Below are 15,489 nucleotides of genomic sequence, written 5' to 3'. Positions count from 1 at the left end.
AAAAGAGGCTCATTTGAATGCTCGTGAGAATCTACGCTTGCAACAGTGGTCACGTTAGGCAGACGGCCGAATTTCGGGGTTATGCGACGCAGCTTTAAAGTTTCGAACGTACGACAGTGCTTGATCACGGCCGTGGGAGAATCTAAGTTTTCTTTTGTAATTAAAAAGTTATATATGTCCACCGCGATGCCCTTTAAGAGGTGGCCAACTCTGTCTTCATCAGACATTCTCGGATTCACCGCTTTGCAGAGTTTTAGGACCTCTTCTATGTACATTGTGCATGTTTCACCAAGCCCTTGGGCTCGCTGGAATAAAGTCTGCTCAGCGCATTTCCGTTTTGCCGTGGTATCCCCGAAACAATTTCGAATCTCCTCTTCAAAACGCTCCCAGCTCGTTAAGGACGCTTCATGGTTCTCAAACCATGTCAGGGCTGTGGAGTCCAAGAAAAAAACATTTGCCAGCATTACAGTGGCATCCCAGCGATTGTACTTGCTCACCCGCTGGTAATTGGTGAGCCAGTCGTCCACGTCTTCGCCAGCCTTGCCAGAAAAGGTCCGCGGCTCACGGTAATGCTGCCATGCGGGTGTCGCTGGACCTGGCTGCCGTGCATCGCCGTCTTGAATCATTGTGGGTGTCAAAGGGGGGAGCCCAGCGAGTCGTCGGCTTGAACGAGGTAGAGAGGAATCCGTGGTGATCTACCCAGCACCTTCACCACACTGTTAAGGTTTATTTACAAAGTGGTTCTGCCCCTTAGCCTGATGTGCTAACCAAGATATAGTGAGCTTCCTCTTCTTCCACTTCTATTCCGGAGAGCCTCTTTTTTGCACTTCCTTGTTCTCTTCTGTTCGCATGCCTGACAATATATATATATAATGTGTTTTATTGCCTTCTTCACTTAGGAGGGCTAGTGCATTTGTGAGGATTGCGGGAAGAGAAGGACAAGGTTGGCTGTTAGCTGGGGCATCCGTTTAAGCTACTGATTTTTGTTATGCTATGTGTGCGAGGAGAGTGACAAATTGGATTTTGTGAATCAAAGCGAAGGTAAACATTTATGAAGTTGGCTTTTAGAGTTGTGAAGCAATTTTGTGAACCTGAAGCAAAGGCTTGCGTGGTCAGTGGGAAAAGCAATTTTAGAGCAAAAAGCTACTGCATCGCCCCACCGGGGTGGCACAGTGGTTACGGCGCTCGGCTACTGTTCCCAAGGACGCGGGATCGAATCCTGGCTTTGGCGGCTACTTTTCGATGGAGGCGAAAAGCAAGGCACCCGTGTTCTGTGCGATGTCAGTGCACATTAAAAAATCCCAGGTGGTCGAAATTTCCGGAGTCCTCCACTACAGCGTCTCTCATAGCCTGAATTGCTTTGGGACGTTAAACCCCACAAACCAAACCAAACCAGCTCTACTGCATCATGTCTGCCACGGTCTCAGTTTGGAGAGTGTTTGACCTTGGCAGCAGGTGCAGTGCTAAAGCTCACCAACATGGTAATCTACTGATTAATATAATTGATTTTTTTTTAAAATGAATTAAGAGAGTATATGTGCGAGAGTCAGTCAAAGGGAGCCAAATGTCTATTAGTTTTTTTGTTCGCACCTCCTGAGCTGGTGAGGATTTTGTCGGTACTTTTATATGAATGCCGTAAATTGTGCTTTCATGCTTTAGTGAAGGCCAGGATTCTTTCCTCAGGTTAACAGACTGGAGCTGTCAGCTATCCCTATGCTTTGATGGCCTCTGTGCACCAGATGATGAATGGTTGGGAATGTAGGGATGACCAAAAAGGAATGGGTGTTTTTTATGCATCTTCAAAGTATTTCTGACAACTTAAATAGTTAATTTGAGGTATGAGTTTTTGTGTTGTGTTTTTGGCGAAAAACAAGATAAATAGGACATGCATGGTGACATAAAATTAAGTTTACAGCTTATTATTAGTAACCCTTGTCATAGTTCTGTGCATCAATTGAAGTGACTCCTATACGCTTTGTAAGTTGGGGCTGGGTTTCTGGCTTTGCTTCACTGTTGTTGCTTTGCTTCACTGGTTGTGGCTTTGCTTCACTGGTACTGATATATGCATGCCGTAAGTTGTGCTTTCATGCTTTAGTGAAGGCCAGGATTCTTTCCTCAGGTTAACAGGCTGGAGCTGTCAGCTATCCATATGCTTTGATAGCCTCTGTGCACCAGATGATGAGTGGTTGGGAATGTAGGGATGACCAAAAAGGAATGGGTGTTTTTTATGCATCTTCAAAGTATTTCTGATAACTTAAATAGTTAATTTGAGGTATGAGTTTTTGTGTTGTGTTTTTGGCGAAAAACAAGATAAATAGGACATGCATGGTGACATAAAATTAAGTTTACAGCTTATTATTAGTAACCCTTGTCATAGTTCTGTGCATCAATTGAAGTGACTCCTATACGCTTTGTAAGTTGGGGCTGGGTTTCTGGCTTTGCTTCACTGTTGTTGCTTTGCTTCACTGGTTGTGGCTTTGCTTCACTGGTACTGATATATGCATGCCGTAAGTTGTGCTTTCATGCTTTAGTGAAGGCCAGGATTCTTTCCTCAGGTTAACAGGCTGGAGCTGTCAGCTATCCATATGCTTTGATAGCCTCTGTGCACCAGATGATGAGTGGTTGGGAATGTAGGGATGACCAAAAAGGAATGGGTGTTTTTTATGCATCTTCAAAGTATTTCTGACAACTTAAATAGTTAATTTAAGGTATGAGCTTTTGTGTTGTGTTTTTGGTGAAAATCAAGATAAATAGGACATGCATGGTGACATAAAATTAAGTTTACAGCTTATTATTAGTAACCCTTGTCATAGCTCTGTGCATCAATTGAAGTGACTCCTCCACGCTTTGTAAGTTGGGGCTGGGTTTGTGGCTTTGCTTCACTGTTTAAAGACACTAATGTTTGGTTTTGGCATCAGGACAACATGACCAGGCTTATTGCCAAAGCATACATTCTAGTAAATAGGGCAATATATATTCCATTATATTTTATTCATCATTCAGCCATGAAGTGGCTTTTATCGGTGCTCAGTAAATTTTGTTTTGTGGCCTTAAGCTTCCATGCAAGTGCCGTGGTGTGTAATGAGTGTTTTCAATAAATTCTACTTGTAGTGAGTCATCCTTTCATTTTCTGACTTCATTTTTTTTGGTGCTGTGTTTAAATATGAAACTGCATTGTCATCACAGCAATTGTATAATGCTTTGCTGCAGGAAGTAGCTTCTGCCAACTTGTACTCTGAATTTGTATAATGCTTTGCTGCAGGAAGTAGCTTCTGCCAACTTGTACTCTGAATTACGATGGTGCGACTTTTTTTTTTTTTTCTTTTTCCGAGTGCTGCCAGGCTGTGTATCATCCATGTCTTGTTGATTTATATCGATCTTGTTTAGTGCTTCATTTTATACATCTTTGTATATACATGAGCAGTTTGACATATGTAATTGTTGTTTTTATTAGTTGACCTGATTTGATTTGCACATTTCTTTATTTGCAGCCCCCCTAAGCCGCAACTTGTGATTGCTGGAGTAGTGACCAGGGTATGTATGAAGCTTGTGTTCACATATGTAGTGCTGTTGGTATGTTGACTGGAGGGAGGCTCTGGGATTCGCATATTGTCTATGACAATGCAGGCTAACATAGTCCTCATACATCTGGCTAACCTCTGTGTGTGAAGATATTGCAGAGCGTCCCAGCCATAATGGACAAAGATTTTAAAAAATAGCAAAGCAATCTTTCAAATAAATTTAAGCAAATGTTGTTAGCAGTTATGTTAAGCACTGGCCAGTATTATTTCTGGCCTGCCTACTCTTATTAATTAGGTTGCGTTTATTTATTTATTTCAGTTACCCTCCTGGCCTGGTGGGCATTATAGAGGGGAGTGGGACTTGGCAAAAAAAAAAAAAAGGAGGGGAGGAAAGAACATGGATACATGGCATTGTAGATTATGAAGGCAAATGATGTTTACAATGTCGTACCTGCCAACTCTTCCGAATTTTCCGTAAAATGTACGGATTTTGACCAGTCTTACGATTTTACGAATCTTGCGGGAAATTTTACGGAAAATGTTTTATTTCCGGAAAAAAAAAAAAAAGTGCGCTCATCTATTAACATCATGGCCTCCGAGATAACACCACACGCGCGGAAGGATAATCTCGAAGGCCATGTTAACACTATTATGGTACCTTTGGCGGCTACGAGAGTGCAACACATATTTGTGATATCATCAGCAGCAGCTGCAAACGTTGTAGTGACTTCTATCGTCTACTCGGGGGAACACGAATCCATATCCAAAACTCGATATCGCCTCCGCCAGGCTAGTGGCTGTTCCTTTGTTCATGTGTTTGGACAACTTTGGTGTTGGCCTCTGTTTTTGCGTGATTTGCGGCCGCGTCCGACTCAGTGTGACTCTGAAGTTTTTGTAGTAGCGGTTTCGCAGTGCAATGGCAGGCTCAAAGCCGCGACAGTACTTCCAAGTATTTTTGAAGTCGTACGCGGCAGGATTTCCGTGCTTCGTGCCGTCTAAGAAAGGAGAGAAGTTCGGATTTTGCACCACGTGTGCCTGTGATGTTAACATTTCACATGGTGGCAAGTCCGACATAAAGATCCACATCGCTTCGAAAAAGCACCAAGGATACGTGCGAGCCGCGGACAGCCAGCCGAACCTGACAAGTTTTGTTCGCAGTGACAGCGACCTCGGTGGGGTTCGTGCAGAATGCCATTTTGCGGCGTTTTTAGTTGAACACAACAGAAAACTCTATAAAGTCTGCTGATGGTGAAGGGACACCAGAGTGTCACCTGCTTTGAGCAAGCCTACACAGAGAAGTTTTTGAAGCAGGCGAAGTTAGCAACTACAAAAGGGTTGCAAAAATAACACAATGGAGTTTTCGCTAATTACTCTACGGGACACGGATTTTGCTTGTGGGTGAGCGAGCAAGGGTGTCGCTAAATATAAATTCTTGGAAAGTAAACAAAGGAAAAAAAAACCAGCCCCCCCCCCCCCCCCCCTGTCGCGAAGGTTTTACGAATTTTGAAATCTTCAGTTTGGCAGGTATGCAATGCAGAATTCACACAATAAAATAATAACAGCAAACAAAACAAATTATACAGGTTGCAGATTATTGAATGCATAAATACAGGATAAGGTGGGAAAGAAAAGAACAATGATGCTCACGATATCGCATACAAACAGCAACACTCGATAAAAAAAAATGGAAGCAGATAAGAAGTCACGTACAACGCGCAACATGATCGCTGGAAGGCCAAAGTATGGCTTAAAACGCTTGGGTGTGAACAGGGAAATGTGTTCACTGCCATTAAAATGGTCTGACCCAAGTGTGTCTGATGAGTCTTAGCATATCTCTTCTCATTCAGTAAAAAAATAATAATTAAATCATCCCGCCGGGGTGGCACAGTGGTTGTGGTTAGAGCACTAGACTTCTGTGCCCAAGGATGCGGGATTGAACTCCGCCCTCGGCAGCCGCTTTTCGATGAGGCGAAAAGCAAGGCCCCCCGTGTGCTGTGCAATGTCAGTGCACGTTAAAGAACCCCACATGGTTGAAATTTCCAAAGCCCTCCACTACGGCGTCTCTCATGGCTCGAGCCATTTTGGGACGTTAAACCCCATTAACCAAACCATAACCATATGCTGCATGCTCTCAAGTGTGCCGCGATTGCAGCGTTCTCATCCACGGTTTGGTAGGGGTGCCCTCGGCAGAGCTTCACTTTCTTGTTGGTTCCAAAGTGAATGGCAGTGGCTGCCGATGGCGCATTTTTGAATGAGTGACACTGGCGGTACATTGCAAGTCACAGATTGTCACACATTTAGATGCATAAAGCACATTGTCATGTTATACTGCAATGCTAGCATAGAAAGCCCTATTGGAGAAAAAAAAATAAAATATGTGATGTTCAGTGTTATCTGTCATAAAATTTACTCAGTGGTTGTTCGTATATGTGCGATTTCATGAGACTACGTGACATGGCAAAGTTGGCAGGTGTGCTGATAATGTGACATGGTCGAGCATGGTGACAAGGTCTGTGTCATTTGACAGCTGCACATATCAGATAGGAACAGAGCCAGAATCAACACTACATGTGGTGCAGCTAGCAGCGATGATGTAGGAGGAGAAGCAGGCCAAGTGGTGTTAATACTTTAATGCTGTTGTACTCTCAGCATGTAATGTAGTCAAGTGTTCCCCAACTTTTTTTAAAAAAAACTTTGCACGCCTTTATCTGTGCCTAATAAAAAGGGGTTTGTTAAAGGGACACTGAGGCACTTTTTGCAACAAAAAAAGGGGGCTTTCAGCAGAAGCTCGTAGTTTTTCATGCTGCGAACATGAGTATGAGTTTGAAATTAGGAGAAAAATAAGCAAAAATAGCCTTTTTTTCCAGCAGAAATATGCAGCCCGTGTGATGGAGCTCATCACAGGTTGCACTGCCGCCTGTGATTGGCCAAAACGTCGTACGACGACATTTTGAGGACCGGGGACGCTGCCGATGCGTCTCCGTCGTTGCGCTGCGTGCTGATCGCAACTCTCTGCGGCTTTGTGAAAGTCATTATGGCACGTCATTTTTACTCGAATGACCATCGGGGCTTTGACTATAGTTTCACCGCATGGGTCCATACCAGATGCACCCACTAATTATGCAGCACTTCCGTTGCGGAGAGTTTAGGCTTAGCATGAAAACTTGCTGTGGTATAGAGTAAGGCATTTTGAAAAAAAAGTGTGTCATTATTAACAGAAATTATATGGCCCTCAGTGAGACCTCTGCTTGCATATTCCTGGGAAGGAAGGGCAGCGAACAATGCACTAGCCGGCTGCCTCCGTCTCAGGTTTTCCGCCCTGCCCGAAAAGTCATTGTTGTGAAAAAAGGGCCCAAAGCCTGATGTACCAAATCCTGCTTTAAGAGCCAAGCGTCATACATTGGGGCAACGCAGAAATTTTTGGAAAGGGTGAAGCAGTACACAGCTGCCACCAGACAAATGAACAGTAAGCGAAGCGCGGTTGTCAAGCTCGGCGATGCATGCGGGGCATTGATGGAGCTATTGTGCTGGAGACCACGTCAAACCTGCGGAGAATGCTGCTTGAGTTAAGGGACATTTAGCAGACGTAGAGAACATTTCCCTTTTATCATATGCTCACAATAGAAGTTTAGTGAATTGACTGCTGACATATGTTGAAAGCCAAGATGCAGCTGCACTGCACTGATGCCTTCATGAGAAAACCATTTTCTGAAACATGTTTCCTTTCAAAAGCCTCGTCGCTTTCATTTATAATTAAATTTGCATCCGCTAACAAGACATGACTATGTAAAATGGAGAGGCAGCAAAGGGTGCAAAATCACAAGGCCATATATGAACAATGGATGATTGCTGCTTGGATGCATCGAACCAAACCTCGCTCAGTGCGCTTCATGCCTGAATGCGCCCATACTCAGCTGAGCGGTGCATACCTTATCTTCCAAAAACGCTCCCGTAGGGGTTTCACGAACATATGAGACATGTGCCGTGCTGGAAAGGATCACGCACAGCTGTCACAACATACAATTACCTAGCTGCGACACAGCAGTGGGCTCTTCTTAATCATCTGCTCGTTCGCAAAGAATCATCAGTGCATGCAGCTGACAGTTGTTCGATGTTTAGCACAGAAGCCGTTGTGTGTACCTTTGCACAAAAAAAAAAGAAAAATCACGAGACGCGAGTGCAACCACGCGTCGATGCTGTCTGCCCATCCTATCGCGAGATTGCACTTCGTGAACAGATCGTAATGAACGCTAAGCGTGGCGGTTCACATACAAATGAAACCTGGATAGTCATAAAGTAATGGAACTACAATCAGAAGTACAAGCCCTTACCTCCCTTTTCTTCCTTTAATAACGCGGTTGTAGGGAATGGTGACTAGCACGACTCTTTTGTGTGAGGAATTTGAAGGAACTGCGTCATAGTTCAGCCATGCCTTTTTGACAAAGCCCTATAGAAATCGCATCAGGAACAAATGGCGCGTAGTCAGAGTCACAAAAATGCCTCGAGTAGAATGTTTCCTTTGGTTGGCTTGGATTGATCTCTCTTCTCAGTAGCGTCCCATTACGCTGCAAGCTTTTGACATTACGAGAAACGATGGAAGACAACATCGTCGCGGCCACAGCTGCTCATGCATCCGAACACATGCAGAGCAGTGTTGTATCGGGCACACAAGACTAAGTTGACATGTTTTGTACGTCCACAACGCACACAAGATGAAGAACAGCGCCTGTCGAAAGCTCCCTCGGCTGGCTCCGGATGGCAAGAGCGAGGTTTCTCTCTCTGCTTTCCTCTGTAGCAGTTGGTTGGGGCGTGGGAGATTCGAATTGCACGTTCTCAGTCTACGATTGCACAGGTGTTTTATGCACAATCGAAAATTAACTTCACAGACGTGATCAAGAAATAATCCATTTCAGAAATATAGAACATTTGAAAACTGCTTCAGTGTCCCTTTAAGACTACCTCATTGGAAGCACCTGTGTCGTGCCATTCCCTATCCAAACTAAAATGTCTACAGCCATATTAACGAATTAAATGTTGTTGAAGTAGGTGGAAAAAATACCATGGTGTGCAGATCACTGTCTGACTGGAAGATAGAGATAGGCTACGTTTTCTTGTTAATTATGTCTTATGCTCGGAACAGTTGGCACCACACTTTTATGGACCACTCTAGCAGTCTGCAGCAAAGTACACAAAAAAAACTATAAAACATCATGCTTATCATACTCATGTCCACTTTTCTCACAGTCAGCATGACTCCACTTTCATGCATACATTGCCTTCGGAACCTACTAGTGTGGCTAGGTGTCTCTTCGTTTGCAGATGAGTGCAGTGCGAGCATTTTGCATCAGCCTGACAACTGTGCAACATGTGTGCTGGCTCTCTTGTTGCAGTCTTTTGGTGAGCAGGTCCAAGGAAAGCTGTTAGTATGTGTGCTTCTACAGGCTGAGTTTACCAGCTGGTAGCTTGCCTTCTGATAAAAGGAGGGTTCATGGTAGTATTAGCAGCATTAAAAGGCAATGAAATAAGTTAGAAAAAAAAAAATCCTTTGGCTGCAAACTGTCCCGTAGCAGGAGAAGACTAGTTTGTCTCAGGCAAATAATGGGGAAGGGAAGATATCAAAAACCTTTAGGGGCGGAAACTAATGCAAATTAATTGGTTGGTTAGAGAAGTGCTTTGTGTTCTTGTAATTCATGGTATTCATACAGCTAATGCATCTTAGGTGCACATTCTAGACACTCATCAATATGGCTGCTACTTGAGATTGCTACCGGATGATTGACGTTAGGTTTACTTGACCATAGCTCAAGTCATTCGCTCAGGTGCGGCCATTCAAGATTATCTAAAACTCCTGGTTGCAAGTGCCGCTTAGTCAGGCATACCACAAAATGTCCGGTCATTCGCTCGGGTGCGGCCATTCAAAATCTAAAACTCCTGGTTGCAAGTGCCGCTTAGTGAGGCATACCACAAACTTGGTATTTGCTGTGGTAGAGCAATTTTCTGCAATTAGGCACTCGTATCGCAAGACTCCCATTTCACGTGCTGTACTTCTACCTAGATGGCGATCTGTGCTTGCCGTACTTGCTATGCGATGCACTTGCCTCATTGCGGAGAAGCGTCTCACTCGTTCATTCATAGCGGCGAGCTTCTAGTTTTGTTGCTCGACGCAAAGTGGTGTTTGCAACTCGGCCTTCCACCCATTCGGGCTACCTAACGTTTGGTGGAAGAGGCGGTCCGAAGGCATCGCGAGGCTCACTCGCTAGGCTTTGTACGTGTGGCACTGCTGCAAGGAGTAAGAATGACACTAGAGGGACATTTTTCTACAGTGGCGCTTCACACTGCTTAATTTTGATGCTTATATCATGATTGAATGTTCTGGACAACTTTTTTTTAGGCTGGAGGCACATCTGTTTATAGCATGGCGTTTCGAATTCCAGCTTGAGGAGCACTGGAGAAGATACCTTCTTGCAGGGCGCATAGTCGCATAAAGTCGCATATATAAAGCACTTGTTCCCAGTGAATGCATAATTAAACTCTTCTTACCGTAGCCAAAATGGACAAAATATTCAAGACAGCGGATCAAACGAATCTGCAGTTGCAGTTCAAGAGAATGCGCGAGTCGGTCTTGCGCATTACTACAGTAAAAGCTCGTTAATTCAAATTCCACGGGGCCGCCAGGCCAGTTCGAATTAACCAAAATTCGAACTAATGAAAGTGAGCAAAAATGAAGGCGTTTGATGCCCGGAGGGCACGAAAAACATTTATTTAGCAAAAAAGTCTGTTATCATCTTCTGTTTCTTCTCTCTGAGGGCTACCGTACTCACTCGGTCTTCTAGCATGCGAATGCGACGCAGGGAGTCTTCTTCCCCCTCTTCAAAGCTGAAGAAAAGGCGCGCGACATTCAGCGCTCCCATAACTTCTGCCGCGGATGGACGCACGGGCTCTTGCTCCTCGTCGTCGTTCTCGTCTTCTGCCTCTTCTGGGACAGACTGCTCCCCAACAATTTCAGCGACAATGTCCTCATCACTTAGGGCACCGCACACTGCTGCATCGCTGTCTACTCCAACGTAATCATCAAAACTGACGTCCTGCAGCACAGCACGCACAGCCGCAGGCAGAGGCTCCGGACTCCCATCGTCGCCACTTTCTTTCATACTTCCGGCAGCAAAGCCACAGTGGTGGAAGCAGTTTGCAATTGTGGACGGCGTGACCTGCTCCCATGCACGCACCAACATGTGCATTGCTGTGAGCAATGTGATGGTGCTGGTCTTCTGGTTTCCAGTGCACAAAGTCATGCGCTCGATCATGTGGCGCCTATAGAAACATTTGATGTTTCTGATCACCCCCTGATCCATCGGCTGCAAGGCCGCAGTCGTGTTGGCGGGCAAAAAGACGAGCCTTGTGGCTTTCAGCTCGGCGTCGACTTTGTGTGCCGAGCAGTTATCCACAATGAGGAGAACTTGACGCTTCCCTAGCTCCATCCTCCGATCGAATTTCAAGAGCCATTTTTTAAACAATTCGCCCGTCATCCACGCCTTGCTGTTGGCGGAGTATTCCGTCGGCAGCGTCCTAATGTTCTTGAAACATCTAGGCTTATGTGCCTTGCCGACAACAAAAAGAGGGACCTTCTCCGTCCCGGTCATATTAGCGGCGACCAGAACAGTAATCCGCTCTTTGCTTCGCTTGCCGCCAGCGCAGCTGTCCCCTTTAAATGTTACTGTTCTGTCGGGCTGGAGCTTATAAAACAAAGCCGTCTCATCAGCATTGAATATATCATGTGCCGAGTAGCTTTCTAAGTACTGCTGCAGAGCACCGCTTCGCCACGTGGCACAAGTTTCTGCATCCACTTCTTTGGCTTCTCCAGACAACACCCGGAAGACAAGATTATGTCTGTCTCTAAAGCGGTGAAACCATCCTTCGGAGACGACAAAATCTTCCACATTCAAGCGCAGGGCGAAATCGGCCGCCTTTGCCATGATAATTGGGCCGCTCAGTGGAATGTCAGCGCTTCTCATTTCTTTCACCCACGTGATCACAGCGGTCTCAATTTCCGGATACTTGGCTAACCGAAGCCTTTTTCTGTTGCTGGCGAAATCTTCGGCTTCATAGGCATCCTCGATGGCCTTCCTATTTCGGACGTACGTCGACAACGTGCTTGGTGGAATCCCGTGCTTTTTCGCGATTTCCACTTTGCTGGCCTTCCGTTCATCCACCTCGCGTAAAATAGCCACTTTCTCCTTCACCGTCTTGGCACAGTATTTCCCACGCAAACACATCTCGCGGACACAAGCTCACAACAAGCGGCGTGCAAAACGAGGGCTCACGAAATGCAACACGAAACCGTGGTCGATAACACTAAAACGTCGTTCCTCGAAGGAGTCGCGGCAGGAAAGACTGTTTAGTACTTGTTCCAGCACCCTAGCGGCGCCCCGATGGTTGTGCCATCTATCGTTCTGCCGTGAAAGCTTCCAACGATGGTTTTTAACAGCACCGCTTGGCGGCGCGCAGTTCGAATTATGGGTGGCGGCGCCAATTTTTGAGTGAATTAACGAGCTGTTACGCGCATAGACTTCTATGCACTGCGGACCGGACCACGATGACTATTTCGAATTAACGAGTTGTGAATTAACGAGCTTTCACTGTATACCCCTGTCAGCTGAGTTGCTGACTATGCAGCGAAGGATTGTTCTTGGCGTCAGTTCTTTGTCAAGTTGTCAAATACCATTGGAGTCTCGTGTGGTGCCGTCTGCATCACTGCTCGAGCAGATGCCGTGCTTTATGTGTTATGAAATTCAGCAATTTGGACAGTACGGAGTGGCACGAAACCTCCTACTCGCTTAGGATTAGGCGTTTAACTACAGGCGTATTTGAATGTTGCAGTATTTTATTGCTGACTGAGGGCACAAAATTTCAGCACGCTTGCCGTTTCTTTGTAGAGATGCCAGCACGGAAAGTATAGCTCCCTAAACAATGTGCTGCAGCACATTGTTTAGGGACAGCGGCCACTAGCAGCACATGCGAGTGGCCGCTGTCGCGCCGGGACCCTGAATGCGATGGTTGGCATCCTTTGATCTTGCTGCCTATGACTGGGCATGGATAATGTAGGAGCCTACGACTTGACCAAAGCCTGGAGGTTCCACAGAATTTCTAAATGATATGGAAGGCAAGCACTTGTGATGCAGTGCAGGTGAAGCAACTGCTTCCTTTTTCTATCTTGTGGCAATGCACCCAAGTTTCTGCAGTCGTGTTGCTTGTCACTGTATGTTGGGAAAAGGATGAGTTCATTTTTTCTCTTGCCCTTTCGCTGTCAGGCGTTTCTGGCCGTGACTCACCCCCAGTGTCTGCTTGGTTTCAGGGAACAAGCATAACGATTTATTTTTTATTATGATTGCTATGCAACTAACATAGTCAATGGAATATGCACATTTCCATGTTCTGCAGGTGTTACGAATTAACATCATCATCATTATCATCCTGTTTATAAATTAGATAAATGAGGATAATATAAGAAAAAAAAACTGCTCAATACTCGACTCGTATTTATAATCAAAAGAGCCATCGCTCCAGTCTGCAGTCAAAGGTCCCGCGCGGTCAGCCATCCGAAAGTAACCGCACGCACAGAGGGCACACTTTCGGTGGCCCACACAATGGAGATAAATGGCACGTTGTGAAATCAAGATGACAGAGGGAGATGGAAAGAGGCTAAAATAACCTACTTTGCTGCTGCTAGCCGGAAGCAAGGGTGCGACAAGAGAGAGCGAAAGCAGGGATCGAGTCGTGTGTCGACCCATTGGAGAGGCAACGGCGCGAGCCCCTGAACGTGACGTGGCGTAGCAGACACGCCAACAGAATAAAAATAAAAGCCCGCAAACCTGCGGCAAATGGCCGAACAACCCTTGAACTCTTAACCGCACGCACGTGCCACGAAACGCGCGCCGCATGATCGCTTAGCGCAATAGAGTAGCGCGCGCGGAGCGACCGCATCCCTCAGCAAAGAAGGTGGCGGGGTTGGCGCGGTCGCTCCATACTCTTCAGTATAATAGAAGAGACATTTGGGCGAGTTGGTACGGCGACATGATGAATAAACAGCGCTACAGACTGGGACGAAGATCAAGAAGCAAACAGGACGGGCGCTGACTCGCAACTGAAGTTTATTAAAAAAAACACACAGTGTAAATATCCAAGCCAAGCCGCACTAAACCACACGTTTAACAAAAACCAAATCATGATGACCCAGCATACACACCACGTTCAAGAAACCCAACCTTATTATCTGTTAAAGCAATTGACAGTTCACTAACACATTTTTCACCTAATCGCATGATATGCCTGGGCTCAATGATTTCCCAGTTAATCTCTGCCGGATGGGCATCCAAAATACCTGTCTGTGTTAGAAAAGGATGGCAGCCATCACACCTCTTACAATGCGCAACCAGATTAGAGCCTCTACCAATCTCTAATGATCTACACAGACAGGTATTTTGGATGCCCATCCGGCACAGATTAACCGGGAAATCATTAAGGTCAGGCGTGTCATGCGATTAGGTGAAAAATGTGTTAGTTAACCGTCAATCGCTGTAACAGATAATGAGGTTGGGTTTCTTAAATGTGGTGTGTGTGCTGGGTCATCATGATTTGGTTTTTGTTTAATGTGTGCTTTAGTGCGGCTTGGCTTGGATATTTATACTGTGTGTTTTTTTCAATAAACTTCAGTTGCGAGTCAGCGCCCGTCCTGTTTGCTTCTTGATCTTCGTCCCAGTCTGTAGCGCTGTTTATTCATCATGTCTTCAGTACATACGTACCAACACAACACGAAGCGAAAATATGAACTTGTAGAAAGATTGGATGGATGGTGCAGCCTGTCCAAGCGCGTCAGCTTTGAAGTTTTGAATGCACGATAGAGAACGTACCGGCACGTTCGTGACAGCGAAAGGGCTAGCTGACAAATATGAACCAGAGAAACTCTGGTTGTAATGCTATTGTGATTGCAAACATTGCACAAGAGCTTCACATGCCATGTAGCTTTCCTTGTACTTGTGTTACACAAGCATGTTTGTTTGACAGTTTGGCTGAGTCTTTTGGTAGTAGAGATAAGTGTCTCCACCTTAATTTGCCACTTTTGTCTAAACTGACACAACCAGGTTCCGTGCAATGATCATTTACTTTTTGTCTGTCCTACTTTTGATCCTGTGAGAAAGGTAAGGCTGCTCAAGTAGTCATTGTAGCTCTGTAGCATCAGGTTTCATATCTTTCATAGCTTATTTAGTCATTTTAAGCATTGCATTTTAGCCTCATTTGACAAACTGTATAGGTGTCCTGTTACCAGTGCTGAAAGTTAACTGCAAATTCACATGGGGGGAAGAGAGTCTTAGACAAACCTTGTTTTAATGAAGTCAGTATTGGAATCTACAAAGGACATTTTTGTGTGTTGGTTCCACATATGGCTTTCAGTTTTATGTAAAAAGTGTTCTGAACAAAATACCTTAAATGCTTGACAAAAAACTTGCGTAACGCAGTGTGCAAGTTCACAAGGACTTGTGTTACATGAAATTAAATGCCATATTTGGAACCAGCTCATAAAAATAACGGTTCCTTGAAAATTTCATACGTGACATTCGTCTTGGCTGGTAACGCGGAATGTTTTGTTTTTTTCTGTGTTGCATTATCGTTATCTCCTGTGTCTGGCAGTAAGAACAGGTGGCGTCTATTCCAACCAATGGCATCGTTCTTTGTCGAACCCAATAGGACTGTGGTGTTAAAGGACTATAAACACCTCATTTTTGGGGTTCGTGTATTATCATTTGTAATGATGCCTAGGGCATTACTGTACACGGATCGCTATGTCACATTGGCCTACTACTGCTGAATAATTTATAATCAATTTCTTTTCTCACCTTTTTCGATTTCGGTATCAAGAGCCGAGCGATGGCTGTGACGTCACAGTCGAGTCTAGGTCACGCGAGGGGTGAAT

The 15,489-nt window shown here is 45.1% G+C and overlaps 1 protein-coding gene across 1 annotated transcript in view; it reads left to right on the top strand.

Moving 5' to 3' along the window:
* Positions 1-15,489, top strand: part of LOC146206162 (death-associated protein 1) — a 45,834-nt gene that overhangs the window by 13,854 nt on the left and 16,491 nt on the right. The window contains exon 3 of the mRNA XM_084590793.1: positions 3,492-3,534. Within this exon, the coding sequence (XP_084446919.1) occupies positions 3,492-3,534 (43 nt within the window). The remainder of the gene's footprint in view (positions 1-3,491; positions 3,535-15,489) is intronic.

This window comes from Amblyomma maculatum, chromosome 1 (genome assembly GCF_055883805.1).
Source record: "Amblyomma maculatum isolate TAMU_Amacu chromosome 1, ASM5588380v1, whole genome shotgun sequence".
NCBI lineage: Eukaryota > Metazoa > Arthropoda > Arachnida > Ixodida > Ixodidae > Amblyomma > Amblyomma maculatum.
Note: the sequence above shows the minus strand (reverse complement) of the source record. Positions and strands in the feature narration are given on the sequence as shown.